General features: G+C 34.0%; 1 protein-coding gene across 3 annotated transcripts in view; it reads right to left on the bottom strand.

The window, feature by feature from the left end:
* The window catches only part of UCHL5 (ubiquitin carboxyl-terminal hydrolase L5), a 42,623-nt gene that overhangs the window by 7,177 nt on the left and 13,403 nt on the right, over positions 1-22,043 (bottom strand). For 2 of the 3 annotated variants that reach the window (XM_008586161.1, XM_008586159.1), the window contains exons 4-9: positions 11,579-11,704; positions 11,431-11,492; positions 11,221-11,351; positions 9,650-9,713; positions 3,404-3,506; positions 1,898-2,011 (exon numbers count right to left, since the gene is read on the bottom strand). In XM_008586161.1, coding sequence (XP_008584383.1) covers positions 1,898-2,011; positions 3,404-3,506; positions 9,650-9,713; positions 11,221-11,351; positions 11,431-11,492; positions 11,579-11,704 — 600 coding nt within the window. The remainder of the gene's footprint in view (positions 1-1,897; positions 2,012-3,403; positions 3,507-9,649; positions 9,714-11,220; positions 11,352-11,430; positions 11,493-11,578; positions 11,705-22,043) is intronic. The other variant, XM_008586160.1, reaches the window with a different exon arrangement.

The raw sequence follows: 22,043 nt of genomic DNA, 5'->3' as shown, positions 1-22,043 counted from the left end.
TAACTTTTCCTTTAACCTAGTTTTGACATCTTCTGGGTTCCTTCAGTTAATTAATTAAGTTAAATTTTTTTTTTTTTTTTTTTTTTTTTTGTCTTTTATCTTTTTCCGTGTCTGGCAACGGATCGCAACCCTCAGTGTCGCGCCCGTACCGGACCGGGGACCAGCAACGGGATTGCAAGCCTCGGTGTTGCTCCCGCGCCTCGCTCAGCCAGTGAGCGGGAACCGGTCTGTATGTGGGATCCGAACCCTCGGGCGGGAGCGCCACCGGGCCGGCCCTTAAGTTAAATCTTAATGTGTTCATTTTATATCCGTATGAGAATCATTTTACCTTTTTGTAAACAAAGCATTTCCAAACAGTGTAAGCAGGCAAAGACTCTGAAAACTTAGCTTGTATTTTATTTTAGGCAGATATTAAAAATTAGTTAGTTATATAATAATTCTGCATAAGAATATATATATATATATAATGAGTAGTCTGTAGTTTTTTAAAAATATCATGTGAAGTGAAAAATAACTGTTAAAGCTATCATCCCTTACTTTCCTGTCTTCATCCACCTTGCTCTTCTTTTTTCCTGCCTGAAATACTCTGGAGCCTTCCTTCCCCTACCAATTCCACCTGAAAAATGGTACCAGTTCAAGGTTCATTTATTTTATTTAACAATCATTTGTTGGCTGTTAAATATGATGCAAAGCATTATGCTGACACTGTAGTGAGCAACAAAAAGAAAAAGTCCTTGCCTTCAACTGAACTTCAAATGAAAAACAATCCTTTTACTACTGTAACACATGACAAAAGATGTCAGTTCCACATCCAAAGTCATACAAAATTCAAAGTTCCCTTGACTCTTTACTTCTCTGAAAAAAGCTTATTGGATAAACTGCAAGTGAAGGAGAATGGCATTATTAAAGATAACCTTGCTATTATATTTGACTCTGAATTACATAAATGTTTGATATAATTAAATAAAATTAAATTCAAATTTTTTTAAAAACCCTAAAAAATTTGAAAGGTGAATCTAAAACACAGTAATTTAATTGCATACCCAAAATGGGATATGTCCTAAGGAATAAAACAAATTTTTTTAAAAAAAACAACTTTCAGTTGTTATTAACACTACTGGTACTGTTATTCTGAACTAATGTATATATGCATATCTACATGTATAAACATTCCTTACATATATACTATCCATACATATCATAAAGCAAGTAATTACATTAATCCAGTTAGGAACCAGGATTTTCAGCTTAAGAGAAGAAATGCAAATTCTCAACTACAAGTGTAAAGCCTTTTAATCCTAAATTTGAGTACTAATACGAATTCATGTATTTTCTCTTGAAAAATAAAACAAGAAACAAACAAAAATGTATTTCTTAGCTCTGAAAACACATAGAAACTGACTAATAAGTGGCACTGACCACCCTGAGCTCCTAGATAGTGGTTTCTAAATGCCATTTCCCACCAAGAGAACCCAGGGCTTCTTGAAAAACTTTCTGATTCCAAGTCTGAAGCAGGAAATGTACAAGATGAGTCAAACATCTTGTTATACTAGAAAGCTAGATCAAAGACTAAGGGGGTTATGTCAAAAAAAACTTAACATATAACTTGAAGTGGCTCCCAAAAGCCAAAGATGCAATAATTTGAGCATTAATGAAAATAATAATTACAGTGAACTAAATAATAAATAGATTAAAAATATGTTCATAATGATACTTTAAACAAAATTAAAAAGAAAGAAACCACTATTTATCTTTGTAGGGCACTGGAGAATCAATACATTATTCTGAAAACTGGTAAATGACAGGAAGAAAAGCAATCAAACATTCAAAATACCCTCATCTCTAAATATACTACTCTATATTAAAACATTTAAGGCATACATTTTTTTAAACATACCTTGTATCTTTTTAATTTCTGTACTTCTTCTTCAATAAGCATTTGATTTTTGGCAACTTCTGACTGAATAGCACTTAACATATTATTACCTTGATCTGTATCCATGGGTTCCTCCTTGGGGGAAGAAAAAGAAATAACATACCCTAATGATTGAGGTTTAAGTCCAGAATATTTTAAAATGATAAACATAGTATAATTATTTTCAAATTCCTACTCTTAATATTGGTAACAGAATACCAGCCTAATAACAGCAATAAAGGATAAAAGCCCTAAATACTACCTCCCATATTTCTACGTTCTATAATACAGTCATGGATCGGCCGGCCCGGTGGCGCACTGCTATAGTGCGCCGCTTGGGAAGTGCGGTGGCTCTCCCGCCGAGAGTTCGGATCCCACATACAGACCGGCTGCTCACTGGCTGAGCGAGGGGCGGGAGCAACACCGAGGGTTGCGATCCCGTGGCCGGTCCTGGTCCGGTACGGGCGCAACACTGAGGGTTGCGATCCGTCGCCAGTCATGAAAAAAGACAAAAAAAAAAAAAAAAGGAATACAGTCATGGATCACTTAATGGCAGAGATACATTCTGAGAAATGCATCATTAGACAATTCTGTCCTTGTGAGAACATCACAGAGTATACTAACACAAACCTAGATGGTATAGCCTATTGCTCCTAGGCTACAAACTCGTACAGCATGTTACTGTACTAAATACTGTAGGCAACTGTAACATGATGGTAAGTATTTGTATATCTAAACATATCTAAACATTAAAAATGAACAGTAAAAATATGGTATTATAATCTTATTGGACAGCTATCATATACGCAGTTCATCATTGACCAACACATCATTATGCAGTGCATGACTGTACATATGAATTTTTACCTAAAACAACCTATACTGTAGTATACTATATTGCTGTAATCTCCTATTAAGCTAAAATAAATTTGTTGAAATATCCTCAAGAAAATGTGATCAAAGGATTGTAAAAAAGACTTTGTCTATTATTAATTCACTTCTCCAGCCATATGTACTACAGAATGATACTCAATCATAAAGACTAGTAAACATTACATGTGAATCTAAATGTATCCAATTAACTCTTTGAGAAATACATTCTAATTTGCTTAGTTATATAATGAAATCATAGGAAACAATTAAAACAGTTCATTGCTAACAATTATTTAGCACTTACCATTTGTCAGTCATTGTTGTAAGTGGTTTACATATATCATCTCATTTAATCCTCATGACAACCTTATCAAGTAAATACTATTATCCTCATGCTTCATAAAGACTCGAGGCACAAAGAAATATACTTAAAATTAATTCATACATCCACTAAGTGGCAAAGCCAGCAACTGAATCTAAGCATCCTGAATCCAGAGTGCATTCTCTTAACTTCCAGTCAGGACACTTAATAAATCTATATTTTAAAAAAAGGTAAATACTTTCCCAAGAGAATAACTAAGCTAGAACTTTGTACTTAAAAACATGGCCACAAACCTCTGCAAGTTGTCTTTGTAACTCTGCTATCTTCTGCTCATATATCATTTTTCTGTCAGACACAATGGCCATTAAATTAAATCGAATTTCGCCTTCACTGTACCTAGAATAAAGTTATTTTAAAGTTTACAATATAATAAAGAATTACAAAACTTTTACTATTGAGATAATCCATTGTGATTACCCCATGATTCCCTGAGGTTAAAAAAAAAATCTATCAGTTGACTAACAATAAAAATTGACATTTTAAAAAAGCTTTCATATATGAAAGCTAGAGTACAAATGTAGCAAAAAAAATTAGCTAAATTTCATCAACCACAAATAGTTTTTAAATGTTCTAAAATAATGTTAGTGCCATTTAAAACATTTGAAATAACAAATTTTAAATAACGAATATTTTCATCAATTTCTCTACCATTATAATAAAAACGGCAACTTGTGTACTGAAGATCTCAGATAAAACAAACTAATACCCCACATATGTTGGGTTAATTATACTGGCACCCTGATATTAATTAATTATACTCCTTACTATATAATTGTTTTCCAAGTCATGATGTAGTTTCTACTTTTAATTAATAAACTTTTAAAGTTTTATTTATATTTTATATGTTATTACAAACAATCAAATAACATATTTATATAATATTTTTTAGTATAACATATACTTACAGCCTGTAATAAAATTTCTAAATGCTATTTGATTTTCACTACTCTGATACCAATGAAACACCTCATAGCATAAGCTTGTTTATGGCAGGGACTGACATTAAAAAAATTATCTTTAACATTATGTAAATATATTTAATCAAGATGAAAATATACACAAAATGTAAGCCCATTTTTGCATTAGTTCACCTCCTAGAGTTTCTCACACATAGCTCATTCACTGAAAAAAATATGGCCCAATTTTAACGATAGTGCTTTGAAATTATGTAAAAATGTTTTAAAAACTCTCCTTGTGGGATTTTCATGTCCCTATTCCTCCTACTAAGTAAAACTAAAAACCCTGAACATAATTTTAAAAAGAGAGAGAGAAAATTCAGAAAGGTGGAGAGAAGGTGGACAAGCTGGAGAACTCAGGGCCCGAGAATGACATGGTGATGAATTCCCTGAGCTCCCTGGGTTCTGCCTCATATATCCCAGGCTTGGAGCTGAAGAAATTAGTAACCCAGAAGTGCCAACAGGCACAGACATAAAAGCCCCAACAAAAGTCTGCTCTCTCCCTAGCTGAACGTGAAAGGGGCAGCCTCACAAGACAGACAACTTTTAGATAATAATCACTCTACTATAGCCAAACACAACTGAAAAATCTGTGACCCTTATCCCTACCAGCAAAAGTGGAGCAGGGTGCCTAGACTTCCAACCTCACCAGGCTGTAACAAAGCACCTAGAGGTTGGAGTCCAGACAGGCTGAGAAGGGAGCTGGGACTTTCATTCCCGCCAGGTGTTAATGACAACATCCATTTGAGGCATCAGAGAAGACCAAGTGGGAAGCCAAAACGGTCACTACCATCCAGTCACAAAGAAGCCCCTCCCACGTCAGTATCAGGGGAGGTCATGTGAAGAGCAATATCAAGGTACTCCTACCCATCTCGGCCAGAGTGGTATCAATGGATAACCTGTTGAGGGCCATAACTTCCACCTGTTCCCAGCAATAACAAGAAACCCCTTTCCACCTCAGGTGTCAATAAAGGCAGAGTAATGAACCTGGAATTCTGCTCCCACTTGGCAGTAATGAGGCAGTGTCCCCAATTTCCCTGACAGAGGAGTGCCATGAAAACAAGCTAAGACAGAAGCTTTAAATAGATCCAGAGTCTTATAATATCCAGAATGCTCAAGTACTATGAAAATCTCAACTTGAATGAAAAAAGACACTTGTTAGATAGTGAGATGGCAGATATTAGAATTATCTGACAAAGATTTTAGGAGAGTCATTGTAAAAATTATTCAATCAGCAATTACAAACATAATGGCAACAAATTAAAAATTAAAAGTGTCAGCAAAGAAATAGAAGATATAAAGAAGAACCAAAAAAAAAAAAGAAAAAAACCAATGGATGGGCTCAACAGCAGAATGAAGGGGGCAGAGGAAAGAATCAGTGAGCTCGAAGACAGAACAATAGAAATTACCCAATCCGAACAGAGAGAACAAGAAAATAGACTAAAAATAAATAAATAAATAGACAAAGTGTCAGGAACCTGTGGATCTAAAACAAAGGATCTAACGTTCAAGTCCTTGGAGCCCAGGAAGGGGAGGAAGAGGGTGAGGCTGAAAACTGGTATGTTTTAAATGTTTGTCCCCTCCAACACTCATGTTGAAAGTTAATTCCCAATGCAGCAGTACTGAAAGGCTGAGACTTTCAGAGGTGACTGGATCATGATGACTCTACACTCACGAACAGATTAATCCATTCATGGATTAATGGGTTAATGGATTAATGGGTTGTCATGAGAATGGTACTAGTGGCTTTGTAAGAGGAGAAAGAGATCTGAATGAGCAGGAGAACATGCTCTCAACATGTTATACCCTGTGCTACCTCAGAACTCTGCAGAGTCCTACCAGGAAGAAGGCCCTCACCAGATGCAACCCCTCAACCTTGGACTTCCAAGCCTCCAAAACTGTAAGAAATAAATAGTTTCTTTATAAATTATCCAGTTTCAGTTATTCTGTTATAAGCAACAGAAAACTGACTAAGACAAGAATATAATGGCTGAAAACTTCCAGAATTTGTCGAGATACAGACCTATAGATTTGAAAAGCTGAGCAAACTCTAAACAGGACAAACCTAAAAAAACATGCACCAAGACACATCATAGTCAAACATCTGAAAACTGATGATGAATAAAAGACCTTGAGAGCAGCATGAGAAAAACACCACCATAACCATAGGGTAAACAATTCAAATGACATTGTATTTATCATCAGAAACCATGGAGGACAAAAGGAAGTGGCCTAACATTTTTCAAGTGCTCAAGACAAGACCGTCAACCCAGAATTCTATATCCAGTGAAAATATTCCTCAGGAATGAAAGGGAAATCAAGACATTTTCAGATGAAGAAAAACTAGGAATCTATTGCTACTGGACCTCTCTAAAAGAATGGCTAATGAAAGTTTTCTAAACAGAAATGACATGACAAAAGGAGTTCTGAAACATTAGGAAGGAAGAATAATGAAAAGAGTAAAAATATTGGTAAACACAATATATTTTCCTCCTCTAAAAGGTCTCTAAATTATGTTTCATGATTGAAGCAAAAATTATAATACTATCTGATATGGTCCTAACATGTACATAAAGAAATTATTTAAGATAACTATAATATAACAGGGGACAGTAAAAGTATGTAAAGGAAGGTAAGATTTCTACATTTCATTCAAACTGGTAAAATGTGGACACCAGTAGTCTGTAATAATTTAAAGAAACTACTAAAAATGCCCTATGAAAAAATACACTCAGAAACACTACAGATAAATAAAAACGGAGTTCTAAAAAGTGTTCAGGTAACTCACAGGAAGGCACGAAAAAAATAGAAAAACAAAAATCAGAGAAAACAAAGAGAAAAAATTAAATGGCAGAACCAAATCATAACATACAATTTTATTAAACGTACATTTAATTTTATATGTAATTTTATAAGTCCATTACATTTATTGTAAATGGTCTAAATAAACGAAATAAAAGAAAGAGATTGGCAGAATGGGTTCAAAAATATGGCTCAATATATGTTGCCTAAGAAACTGATTTCAAATATATGTAAGTTAAAAAGAAAAGGGTGGAAAAACTATAACATGAATACATTCATCCAAAAAAGTAGGAGAGGCTACATTATTATCAGTTAAACTTCACAGCAAAGAGAATCACTAGAGTCAGAGAGAGACATTACATAATGATAAAAAGGTCAATCCACCAAAAAGTAATCACAAATATGCATGCACCAAACAACAGAGCTGGAAAATACATAAAGCAAAAACTAATAATACTAAAAGGAGAAAAATTCAAAACTGTCCCTTTTTGCAAATGACATGACTGCCTATGTAGGAAATGTCATGGGATGTGGGTGAGTTCAGCAAGTTCAAAGAATGCAAGATGAAGAAATGGGGAAAAAGTTAATTACAATCAATTGTATTTCTACATGCTGGTAATGATCAAATGGAAATACAATACCATTCATAATACCACTCAAAAGAATATGAAGTGTTAAACCTGACAGAACGTTTAGAAAAAATAAATTAAAAATAAAGAATATGAAGTGTTTGGGTATAAATCAGACAAAACATGTACAGGACTTGTATGCTGAAAACTACAAAAAGCTGATGAAAGAATCAGAGAAGATATAAGTAAATGCAGAGACATACCTTGTTCATGAATTGGAAGACTCACATAGGAAAGATACCAATTCTCCTCAAATTGATATAAATGTTTGACACATTTCTTATCAAAATCCCAGCAAGAAATTTTTTAGATATGGAGACTCTACTAAAATTTATTTGAGAAGGCAGAGGAACTATAACAGTTAAAACAATTTAAAAGAAAAGAATAAAGTAGGAGGTATGAGTCTACCTGATTTCAGGACTTATGGCTACAGTAATCAAGAGTGTGTAGTAGAAGCAAAGGGACAAACATATAGATCAATGAACAGAATAGTGAGTCTAGAAATAAACCCACACAAATATACCCAATTGTTTTTTTTACAAAGGTGTAGGAGCAATTCAGAGGAGGAAGGATAGCCTTTTCAACAACTGGTGCTAGAGCAACTGAATATGCATAAGCAAAAAAATGAACATTGACCTAAATGTCACACCATACATGAAAATTTACTCAAAATAAATCACAGACCTAAATATAAAACATTAAATTATGAACCCTTCATAAAAAAAACAGGAGAAAATCTCTGGGATCTAGGACCAGGCAAAGAATTCTCAGACTTGACAACAAAACGTAATTCATAGTAAGAAATACTGATAAGTTGGACTTCACTGGGATATTGCTCTGTGAGAGACCATGATGAGAGAATGAGGGGACAGGCTACAGAATGGGAAGAGAATATTTGCAGGCAATGAAATGTCTGATGAAGGACTAGTATCTAGAGTACGTAAGGAACTTCAGGGCTCAACAGTCAAAAAACCAAACAATTAATTAGAAAATAGGCGAAGGCATGAAAAGATTTTCAACATCATTAGTCACCAGAGAAATGCAGACTAAAACCACAATGAAATATCACTACATACCCATCAGAATGGTTAAAATAAAAAATTGTGACAACACCAAATACTAGCAAGGACACAGAGAAACGAATATTCATACATTGCTGGTAGGAATGTAAAATGGTTCAGCCACTCTGGAAAAGTTTGGTGGTTTCTTACAAAACCAAATATGCATTTACCACACAATCCAGTAATAACATTCCTGGGAATTTATCCCAGAGAAATAAAAACTTACATTCATCACAAAAAAAATCTATACAAAAATGTGTATTGCAGCTTTATTCATAATAGCCAAAAATGGAAATAATCCAGATGTCCTTCAATGAGTGAATAGGCAAAAAACTGGTATAACCATACCACAGAATACTACCAATCAATAAGAAAGAGTGAACTATTGATACACTTAACAACCTGAGTGAATCTCCACAGAATTATGCTGAGTGAAAAAGACTAAGGCAAAAAGGTTACATATTATATGGTTCTATTTATATCACATTCCTTAAATGACAAAAATTATAGAACTAGGTATTAAGGAATGTGGGGAAGGGAAGGAGAGGTGGCAGGGGAGGGGAGTGGTTGTGGCTATATAATGGCAACATGAGGGATCCTTGTGGTGATTGAATTTTGCCATATATTGACTATATCAATGCCAATATCCTGGCTGTCATATTGTACTATAGTTCTGCAAGATTTACCATTGCAAGGTAAAGAGTATACAACAACCAAATGTGAATATATAATTATCTCAAAATTAAAAGTTTAATACAAAAAATCCTCAAAAAATAAAACTACAAAATATCGTACAAATATCAAACAGTGCAAAATATCTAACTTAATGGAGATCTGCAAGTTTAACTTCTCCAAAGACAAGATTTCATATTACTATGTAAAATTTAGAAATTTTCTGAAATAAATTTCCTGAATGCAGTAATCTAATCAAAAGTAGATGTTTAATATACATTGCTAAAATAACAATGAAAGTTTTTTTAAAATGCTTAAAAACTGGAACGTTATGCCAATGAGATTAGCTGAGCATTTACTTTTGTATCCTTTTTTCTATGACTGGCCTCACTGCGCTGATCCAATCATCTTGATTGCATGCACCTAGAAAGAAATGTAAAAAGTTAAATAAAAATAAGAAAACTTTTAAAATAAAATAAATAAATAAAAATAAGAAAACTAAACATTATTTCAAAACATTTCCAAAGTTTGGTCTAAAATATTTCTTTTTACAAATATTTTAGCAAATTCAGGACAGAAAAATCTTTTTAGCATAACTAATAATAATCCTTATTTTCTTGGCAATGGTTAGAGGAAAGAGTGTTGTAACTTGCATCGCCATATTATTGTGTCACTTAGTAGGTGCTAAACAAATGTTTAAGAAAATAATAAACTAGGAAGTTATTTAAACTCACAATCTTATGAGATAAAGATAACCACCTTCATTTTACAGATGATGGAACTGAAGGCTGAGAAAAACCAGCCCACAAATGAGTGGCAAAATAAAAATTCAATCCTTATTTGTCTGACTCCCCATAAATTACAGCATAGATAGCAGTTGCATAGCAAAACTGTTCTGTTTTATCTTTTACTTCCTTTATATTTAATGGTTCTAATGAATAAAGAATAGCTGACCAGATAACCAGATAGAAGCCAACAGAGAAAATGCAGAGATGAGATTAACTACCATATTAGGGAAAACCAGCTTCTACAGAATTGAAAGAACATTCTACTAATTTTCTATAACAGACATATTTTTAAATATAAAGGTAGCATATAAATCTTCACTACATAAACTATTGGTTCAATACACAAGGCACGGTCAAAAAATATAAACAAAATGAACCTACATTTTGATTTTTTTAAATCTGAAAGTATAAAGTTTTATGAACAGCATACAACACTAGAGTCAACTAAAACAAGTTTTGTTGGACTTCAAACCTAATTTTAAAAAGAAAAAGAAAATGTAATGATATCGAAATTAAGATTTAGAATTCTTTTGTGGGTCTATTTTTTCAGTAATATTTCAGAACTACAGATTATACCCTCAACCTCGATAATCACTTATCATTTTTGCTCAAGGTCAGAGACAAGGTGGGATCAGGACAAATCTATCTTTTGGCACAAAGGATAGTACATTAATGCACTATCTAAATAGAAACTTTGAAGAAAAATATTTTGTAGACTGCTAAACAATGAATTAAAGTGATTCTGAATGATCCAATTTGAAATGAAAATATTTTAACACAAGATAAGAAATGCTTGCTTCCCTTATCAATAGGTTAAAAATGACAAGAATAACTTTTTAAGTTAACTAAGAGTAATTCCTAAAAGTTAACTGGAAAACAAAATACAAATTATGTAACTTATGGGTTTAAAAAAAATCTTCACTTAGAAAAAAATATCAAAGACCTCAACTAAACTTTAGTAATCAACATGTCCTTCCTATGATATTTAATTTCATAAAGTACTGAAGAGCTTTAGGCCTTCATGATATTACACTATCACCTACTCACTTTCACCTTTAAAATTTGAGCAGCACTGTGGGGATGAATATCCAGCCTCTTTTCCCTTGTCAAAAGTGAAGTATCAGGAACAGGAACCACATTACCTAAATCAATTGGTCCTTCTCTTAACCCATCTAATTCATACAGTCTTCCATTAACAGGAACATAACTGACAAAGTGAAAAGCATCTTCTTCTTTTGCTGATGTCTTTGCATCAAATTCAAACATTTGCTGTCTACAGTAAAGAAAAAAATAGTGAGAGACAAAGAAACAAACAAAGAAACAGTACTTATTTAACATAAAGTCTCTTTTACCTGGCAAAACTGTTGTGTACTTGTCGAATCACATCTGAATTGCTCAGTGCCAAACCTTTCATCTATAATAATTTTAACAAGAAGTCTATTAAAACAAGAATTATAACAAATAGGACCTTTTTAGTAAAAATTAAAAGATTGTACTCACAGCTGCATCAAAACTTTGTGAAAATTCTTTAAACTCTGATAATGTCTCTCCTAAATGGACATCTTGATGGGTACAGTTCAATAACACACTTACTATGGCTTGAGTGGCACAAGCATTATTAATTACCTACAAAATATAAAAGTGAAGGGATTATCAATTTGTATTTAAAAAAAAGTTTTTAATTGGTGACAATGACCCCCAAAATATGAATTAACAAATTTTTCAAATTTTATTTCATAGAGTCTTAGCATAAACTTAATAAACATGCTTAACTTCTATTCTAATCTATTTTCAGAGATTTGCTTCAATTCTGGAATTGAAGATTCGAGGAAAACAAATAAATTGAATGAACTCATAACATTAGTGAAATCCAATCCAGTTAGGGCAACAAGATCAATTTTCCTGTTCTAAAATATAGCTGTTTAAACCAATAGAACTTGTCCTTCCACCCTGTTCACTTCATCCTAAACTCATTTCTACCAATCCAAATTCAACCCATTTTTCAGTATCCAGCACAGCTTTAACTCACCTATGTGTCTTTTAGAGAAAATCTGCAACAAATTGTATTAGTTTCTGCCCTCATTTGAATTCCCACAAAGTGCATCTATTGTCTGCATATTTTTTTTGCTCATTCACATACAGTGTTTACAGAACTGTCATCTAGCTGTTACCTGTTAACAAATTATGTGGACCTTACACTCTAGCCAGAGAAGAAAACATTCAGATAGCATTTACCATGTGCCAGGTACTTTTCTAGACACTTCACACGCATTAATTCTTTTAATCCTCTAAACAACCTATGAAGAGAAGTAATATTATTATCCTCATTTTACATTTGTTGAAGCTGAGGCACAAAGAGGTTACATAACTTGCCCAAGGGCACATAGCTAAAGCAAGAGGCAGGTAGTCTGGCTCTAGAATCTGTGCGCTAGCCATCACGCTAGGCTGGCTCTGTGCATATACGTGGTCTCTTTGAAAAGATTATAAACAACTTATGGAGAAGGGTTTCTTCCATACTCTCTATAGCACCTAGTGTTGAGATCACAGAGTTGGGAAAGAACCACAGATGATCAGTGTGAACACCAGCAAGGTTAACTGCTGAGTTAAATGTTTTTTAAAAAAATACAGCTTAATCTTACTACTTTATTTTATTGCTATATCGTAATTAAACACCATTTTCTAATTAACCTAATAATACTACTTGGCTTATAACTTTACAATGTAGTAAATTATCTACTTTTATCCTGATTTCAGAAAATATTTTTCAATTATTTTCCCTTTTCAATTCTTATAATCCTCTACTTTTTGTGTTGCCAGAGGCTTTTAAGGTCTTATAAATTCTTAAGTTCTTAAATTTTTGACCAAAGTATGTTTGAGAAATTCCTTGAGAAGACTGCATTCTCCATCAGTGAACACTCTCTTACTCCTAATTCTCAACAAATTAAATGATAACACCACACTTTTCTAATTCTTCTATTAAAGCATTTAGTACTCAAAACCGTCTTATAATTGATGAATTAGGTAAAGTAGCAGGAGATCTAGAATACAATTAACATTACGGCTGATTTCTATTAATATATATTTTGATCTAAATCACAGTACTTTTGTAGATTTGAGTGAAATATTTTAATGATTAAAAGACACTTCATAAAGATGACTGACTAAACTTTATAATGTTTAGTGCTTCTTTATTTTGGGCTAAAATTAGCTGGGGATAGGGGTGGTAGAAGTAAAGTTAGGAGAATTCTTACTCACACCTTCTTTCAAAATCATGACACATTACAGATATAATATGTACACAATGCAGGGCTAGATGGTAAGGCAACAGCAGAAAATACTATCAAACATTTCTATGATCTAAGACTTCACATCTATAATCCATCATGTTAGGAATATTTTTTAAAAGAATTAGAAAAACATTCCTGTAGTTAATGATACTTCTCTCTTGATGTCAATTATAATTTACACTGTCCATGATATATTATAACTCATTGTTGTATGTGTGTGTTTGAGTGAAAAATAGTAATTACAATATGCATGTGTATAGAAATGTTTTAAAATGAGTTCTGTGCCAAGTGGTTATGCTATACACAGTACAGAATTACCAAAAACAAAAAACAAAAAACTTAAAAAGTGTGAAAGTGTACAGCCATTCACTCATTAAAATAAGATTTACTGAGCAACTACTATGTGCCAGACATTATGATAAATGCTGGACATACAGCAAACAAGAGATGTTGTCTTTGTCCTCAAGAAGCTTGCTTAAAAATCACCTTACATCTATTTCAGAGAACTTTAGCTCATGTTACAAAAAATCTATTACAGTATAAATTATTTACGTGGTCTCCAATTTTTTAAATCTTTAGCTTATCCCGAGTGTTCTATATACTCTATATACACATTTTTAAATAAAGTAGTAGAGTTCAACAGTAGAAACAAGGCTAGAGAAGGGGTGTCACAAGTGGGGCTGGCCCACAACCTTAAGAATTTGGTTTGAATTCCTTTGACAGGGTGTATACTCTTTAGTTCATCAGGGATCTTCCACTCCCTGTTTCTTAACATACAACACAATTCACACATTCACACTGCCAACCTGATAATGCAGGCATTTGATTTCATAATCCCTGGACTAGAGCATAATTTCTCTCAATAGCTTATACAAAAGAACATGGTAGATGCCCAAAGGAATAATATTAAAATAGCTTCAAGTACTGCATATATAAATTGTAGTCAATCTTCATTGACATAGCTGTAACAATGTAAATTAATAAAATTGCTTTTATTAATAGTCAAGGAAAAAAAGGTTGAGAATATAACTGTGGCTTCCTAAAGGGAAAGTAATACTAAGAAAAAGTATAAGATAAATGCCCTGCTCCTGAAGAATTTGGAAAGAAATACATACATGGAAAAGATGAACAACAGAAAACCAAAACAGTAAAAGAAGAAATTATTTTCTGTTTGTTTGGCAGATGGTTAGTATGGAGTTCTGGGAAGAAATTATTTTAGACTGGAGTATCAGAGGTTTCTCTATGAATGTGAAATTTTAATAGGGTTTTGAAAGCTTGGTAGGACCTTGAGAACAGAGAAGGAAATTAATTCTAAGAGGTTAGAAGCATTCAGACAAAGGAACAAACTAAGATGATATGTTCAAGAGACAAGGAGCACACTGGTTTGTATTAGTACAGTTGTAGTCATAGCATGGAGTCATTTGTTACCTTGTAAATCACTGGTCTTGAGGCATTAGGAGTTTACTCTTAGAGTAAGAGATTTTTAACAGGGAAATAACATAATAAAAATAGCACTTCTGAAATATCCAGTTTTAAGTCAACTTATAGCAAGAAGTGAAGATACCTAAAAATAGAAATAAGGGGCCGGCCCGTGGCTCACTCGGGAGAGTGTGGTGCTGATAGCACCAAGGCCGCGGGTTCGGATCCCATATAGGGACGGCCGGTTGGCTCACTTGGGAAAGCGTGGTGCTGATAACACCAAGTCAAGGGTTAAGATCCCCTTACCGGTCATCTTTAAAAAAAAAAAAAAAATAGAAATAAGATCAGTTGGGTTGCTATCCTAATGCACGTATGACATAATAAAGGGTGGTAGATTAATAAGGTAAATAAAACCACTATTATACAAATATGCACATAAGAAATCTAGGAGTCAGGAATATAACTAAAAGTAAAATAAGATTAAAAATAAGGGAATACTAACAACAACCATATGAAACAATTTTGAAAACTTAAGCTGAAACGGAGAAATTCTGAAAAATATATCTTACCAGAACCACTCAAGAAGAAATAGCCTGAACATTAAACAGAAACAGTAGTTAAATATATTCTCACAAAGGAAATACCAGGCCCAGATAGTTTCACAGGCCAATTATACCAAAGTCTAAAGAAATAGATCTTAATTTTACATAAACTCTTTAAGATAATGAAGAAAAGGAAATTCCAACTCATTTCATGAAGCCAACATAATCCTAATACTAAAACTAGTCAAAGCCATTACAAGAAAGGAAAATTAATACACATTTCATTCCTAACTATAGATGCAAAAACGCTAAAAAAAATACTGCTGTATTTAACCCAACAGGGCAGAAAAGGAGAATACATCATGACCAACTGGACTTGTGCCAGGTATGGAAGAACAATTTAATATTAGAAAAATTCATAAGCATAATTCACTGCATTGACCTATTAAAAAGGGGGAAAATAAACATAATAATCTCAATAGAGGCAGAAAAAGCATTTGAAAAAATTTAATATCCTTTTATAATAAACACACTTACCGATTAATAACAGAATGTCCTTACTTGAAAAAGAACATTAGAAAAAAAAAAAAAAAAGCCAGAGTAAATATCATACTAAATGGGGAAATGGTAGAAGCATTCCCTCTAAAGTCACAAATTGTTTTACTGGAGGTCTGAGCCAGGCGATAAGACTAAAAAAATAAATTAGAGCCAAAAGGATTAGAAAGGAAGAAATAAAACTGTCATGATTTGTAGATGTTATGGTCATTTAAACAGAAACACCCCCCCGAAAAAAACCCAGCAAACAAATTATTAGAGATAACAGAATGGTTTAACAGGATGGCTAAATATAATATTAATATATAAGAGCTAATTACATTTCTTTATACCAGCCGCAAATACCTATAAAATGTGGTTAAAGGAAGACAATTTACAATTACAATAGAGATATCAAGGAACCAGAAAGAAATCTAACAAAAGATGTTTAAGACATCTACAGAGAAAATTATGCAACATATTAAAGATATTAAAAAATTTAAATAGAGCTACATAGTATGTTTTTACTCAGTATGATGAAAATATAAACTCTCCCCCAATTGGTATATACATTCAATTCTATTCCAGTCAAAATTCCAACAGAATTTTTTATACAACCTGATGATTCTGAAATTTACATGAAGAGCATAGGACCAAAAATAACAAGGATATTTCTGAAAAAGAGCAAGGAGGGGAGACATGACCTATTATATATCAAAACTCATAAAGAAGTGAAAGGAATTAAGACAGTGTGATCATGACAAAGAGACAAATTTATCAGTGAAACAGAGTAAAGTCCAGAAAATACACACACACACACGGAATTTTGGTAAACAACAGAGGTAGCATGTCAGATAATTAGGGAAGACAACAAATATTCAACAAATGAGGCCAGAAAAAAATGATAATCCATATTGAAATAGATAAAATTGAACCCCTAGTTCATACCATATACCAAAACCCAACTACTGGTGATTAAGAACCAAAAGTAAAAATTTAAATATATAGGTAAATATTTTTTACAACTTCAAACAGATAATGGATTCTTAATAAGATTCAAAAAGCATTAATTCTAAAACACAAAATTCAATTCATTAAAAGACACCTAAAAGAAAATGAAACAATAAGGTGTCAACTTGGAGAGGCAGTGTCAAGATTACATAAGCAACTCCTACAAATCAAAATGAAAAGCACAATTAGCCACATTGAAAAATAACAAACAGGAGAGCTGACTTCAATTTATACAGTGATAAGGAAGATGTACACCAGTAACATTTTAGAAACAATTGGCTGGCAAAAATTAAAAAGGCTTGACCATGCCACATATTGGAATATGTGGCTTTATAACAACTCTTATACATTGCTAGTAGGAATGTAAATTGGAGGAACTACTTCAGAAAACATTACGATATTTCCTTCTAAAGTTGCATATTTAGGGCCGGCCTGTGGCTCACTCGGTAGAGTGCGGTGCTGCTAACACCAAGGCCACGGGTTCGGATCCTATGTAGGGATGGCCGGTTTGCTCACTGGCTGAGCCTGGTGCTGACAACACCAAGCCAAGGGTTGAGATCCCCTTACCGGTCATCTTTTAAAAAAAAAAAAATAAAGTTGCATATTTACATATTAGATGAAGTAGTCATTCTACTTCTAGGTATATCCCAGGAGAAACTTACATAAGTAAAATAGGAGACATGTACTAAAATGTTTGTAACAGCGCAATCCACAGCAACACAAATGGAAAACCCAAATGACAATCTGCGGAAGAGTAAGTAAACACAGTATGTTCACGCAATTGGTATTACACAACATGCAAAATAAATGAACAATCATGACAAACAACTTACAGATGAATTTTAACTATAATATTTAGTGGAAAAAGTAAGTCTCCAAAAATCACATAGAGCATGATATTTTTTACCAAGTTAAAATGTTATATACTCATACACACACTATTTTTAGGATTACAAAAAACACATAAAAAGGAAAGCAAGAAAATGATAAACAGAATTCAACACGAGGGTTATGTTGGATGGAGGGAGATAAATTAGGGTTACACTGGACAATGGGTAGGGTAGAAGGAAATAACACAGATAAAGTTTATTTGGGTGGTGAGATCTTAGGCATTACTATGTCTCTTAGAATAATCAACTAAATAATTAAATAGATAAAAGGTGGCCAAAAGCAGACCAATCATAAGTGTGTCATCAATCAAGGACTGTCATATATTATTCCATTCTGCATACCTTAAGAGCAATTTTTTAAAAAGGAAAAAAGAAAAACATAAGTTATCATTGATGCCTTCTTCCTCCACTCCCACATCTAATTCGTGGCACATTAAAGGTGCTAACTACTTTACCTCCTAAGTATTATTCAAATCTGTTCACATCTATCTCTACTTCCATCTTTTGTTTACTCTAACGTGGACTTGTACAAAAGCCTCCTAACTGACATCTGCCCTTATCTACTTTTATATCCTATGCTACTTCTCAAATGCAGTCCCCACACTCTAGCCAAACTGATCCCTTCTAAGTGAAAATCTGATCATGCCACCCTTCTTAAAACACCTCAGTAACTTTCTATTACTCAGGATACAGACAAAAGTCTCATTCACAGTCTAAAATATGCTGCATGATCTGACCTTTGTCTGCATCTATAGGCTGATAGTTGTTTTCCGATACCTCTTTTCCTTCTTACATAAGATTAGAGTACCCAAATTTTGTCTGAGCCCATGGCCAGCTGGACTGAAAACAACTTTCCTAGTTTCTTTTGCTGCTAACTCAAGTTACTGAGTTTTGGCCAAAGAGAAGCAAGTACATGACATAGGCAAATTCTAGAAAATGTCCATAAAGGGAATGGAGTGTGCTGTCCCCTTCCTGCTGTCTGGAACATGGAATTGAGATTAAATGGCTGAAGTGCCAGAAATTATCTTGGACCCTGAAGTAACTTTTGGAATAGAAGACATACACAAAGGAACAAAAGAGCCTCACAACCTTGACAGTTCCTGAATATGAAAGGGAAAAAAAACTATTCCTTGTAAACCATCATTTCTCTATACCTAATTGTACCTAATACTGACTAATATACTGTTCAGCTTCATATCTCATGACATCTCTCCTTTGCTCTCCACACTTCAGCTATACTGGCCTTCTTCTAATACCTTTTACTAGTCTTACTCCCTTTTGCTATAAAGCTGTTATTAAACTGGAATAATCCTCAACCTCTCTCCCCTAGTTAATACCTGATTAACCTTTAGATTCCAGATGAACTGTCAATTACTCACAGAAGCTTTTGCAGACCTCCTTGACAAAGTCCCATTTTTATGTGAGTAGTAAAGAACTGAACCTTGCCCAAAGAGAGGTCTAGCCTTTGCCCTTCACTCCTGGGAGGTGATTCTAAGCCCCTGAAAAGTCATGCCTGAGAGGAGTGTCTTTGTTTACCTGGGGCTTTGGGCCACACTGACAATCTAACATTATGACATAGGGTGGAGGTTTTGGTTCAACATTATCAGCTCAATCTCCTGTGCAGCTGGAGACTGAAGTCAACAACATGGGTAGCCAACCAGGTCTATGTGACTGAAGCCCAATAAAAGCTTTGGACACCAAGAATACATTGAGTTTCCCTGGATGGCAATACTCTGCTCTGAATGCTATCACACAGCACAGACAGGAAAGTTAGCAACATCTGTGACACCACTGAGAGAAGATAACTGGAAGCTCTACATACAGAATGTTCTTGGACTCTGCCCCCATATGTCTCTTCCTTTGGCTGATTTTAATCTGTATCCTTTCACTATAATAAACCATACCCATAAGTATAACAGCTTTTGGTGAGGTCTGTGAGTCTTTCTAGAGAATTACAGAAACTGAGGGTGGTTTTGTGGACCCCCAAACTCGCAACTGCTGTCAGAAGTGAGGGTGGTCTTGGGGACCCCAAACTCTAGAATTGGTGTTCAAAATGAGAATAGCCTTGTGGACTATTCCAATTTCATAACATAGTTCTTGTTTCACTTCACACAGCACTTATTACCACTGTAATTTTGCATTTAGCCGATTAACACCAATTTCCTCCACTAAATTCTAAGCACCCTTAAGGGCAGGGATCATGACAGTTTTTCATCTTCCAAGCACCTAGAGCAGTACCTGGCACACTGTAAGTACTCAATCAGTCTTTCCTAAAAGACTGAACAGACGGAGTCAGACAAATCCAGTATCATTGCAGCATGATCTTAAGTGAGTGAATTATACTTTAGCTTTCTCACAAGTGAAATGGTAACAAGACGACAATATTTTTCAGAATAACATTACCAAAATGTCATTCCAGGATCTTCATACACAACTTGAAATTACTAGGATATCATTTCTTTTCCTACTATTTTATTAATCAATGACTCATACACACATACACTTACAATTACAGCATATAATCAGTATAAGATAGCCAGTGTTAATTCTCTAAGTTGATGAGATTCCATGTATAAATACGAAAACCATACATATAGTTTATCTGTATAAACTTATCACAAATAAATAAAATTTTAATTAAATGTTCTTAATTTCTGAAAATGCACCTTAAGAACCCAGATACTCTGGATTGGAAATCACTACTACAAGCCCCTGAAGCCTAAAACCAAGCATTATATATTTATGTAATACAAGGGTACTTCAAAAGTTCATGGAAAAATAGAATTGAAAGATAACACAAATCCTTCCATGAACCTTGTGAAGAACCTTATACATACTATAAGGCTCCTAGCACAGGCTTGCAGGAGGCATATGCTAAAAAGACTAACAGATATTACTGGGGAATTATTGATCTGTCAGTTTAATAAGAACTGTTAGCATAATACAATACAAAAAAATAATATTACTGAGAAATCACTAATCCAACATCTTATTAAAGACAGCTGTAATAATATAATACAAATAAAACATTAAATTACAGTAGGATGCAAATATAAAACCAAACTAGAAAAACATCAAGGGTCTCCAAAAATTATAAATTCATACTCTAGAAGCACTCCTTTTTCTTTCCAGAGTACTTTCCTATATCTTAAAAATAGCTAGGCTGCTACAAATCATACTTAATTAGTGCTTCAATGTTACTGAATTCCAGTGTTTTTTAACCGCAGTATTCTCAGAGATAAACAGTTGTCTGCATTTATTAGATACCTATGATGTGCCAGGGACTGTATATAAAAACAAAATCTGTGACTCCCAGGTTTATGTTTAGTGTGAAAGAAATATAATTAAACATACACACACAGGAAAAAAAATTTATAAGAGTATAAATTGTTTTCAGTGGTTATCTCTGGAGCAAGGATTATAAGGCATTTTTATTTACTACATCATACATTCTTTTTTTTTGTCTTTTGTCTTTTGTCTTTTTCCGTGTCCGGCAACGGATTGCAACCCTCAGTGTCACCCCCGTACCGGACTGGGACCGGCAACGGGATCACAACCCTCGGTGTTGCCCCCGCGCCTCGCTCAGCCAGTGAGCGGGAACCGGTCTGTATGTGGGATCCGAACCCTCGGCGGGAGCGCCGCCGCGCTTCCCAAGTGGCGCACTAGTGCAGTGTGCCACCGGGCCGGCCCCTACATCATACATTCTATAATGCTTAAATTTTGTATGATGGGCATATATTCTTAAGTACATTGAAAATATATCAAAAACTGTTTTAAAAGAAAAAATATCACCTGAACAACTTTTAAAACTATCAGTCCACTATTTTTTTCTATACCACCCAGATCTTAAAAATCACAAACTGTGGTTTTAAAATTATAACTATTATAACTACAATAATATATTACACAAAAATTACAATATATAAATAGATTATTTGTGTTAGAGAAATAATTAGAAACTCAAAATGTTGAACATTAAGAGATTAGTTAAATAAACTATAAGACATTTATACCAAAAATACTTTAAAAAGAGGTAGTGTTGGGCCGGCCCGGTGGCGCACTGCGCTAGTGCGCTGCTTGGGAAGTGCGGCGGCGCTCCCGCCGAGGGTTCGGATCCCACATACAGACCGGTTCCCGCTCACTGGCTGAGCGAGGCGCGGGGACAACACCGAGGGTTGTGATCCCGTTGCCGGTCCCAGTCCGGTACGGGGGTGACACTGAGGGTTGTGAACCGTTGCCGGACACGGAAAAAGACAAAAAAAAAAAAAAAAAAAAAAAAAAA

Source organism: Galeopterus variegatus, unplaced genomic scaffold (genome assembly GCF_000696425.1).
Source record: "Galeopterus variegatus unplaced genomic scaffold, G_variegatus-3.0.2 Scaffold3854, whole genome shotgun sequence".
Classification (NCBI taxonomy): Eukaryota; Metazoa; Chordata; class Mammalia; order Dermoptera; family Cynocephalidae; genus Galeopterus; species Galeopterus variegatus.
The sequence above is the reverse complement of the archived record's forward strand: the minus strand, read 5'-3'. Positions and strand labels throughout refer to the sequence as shown.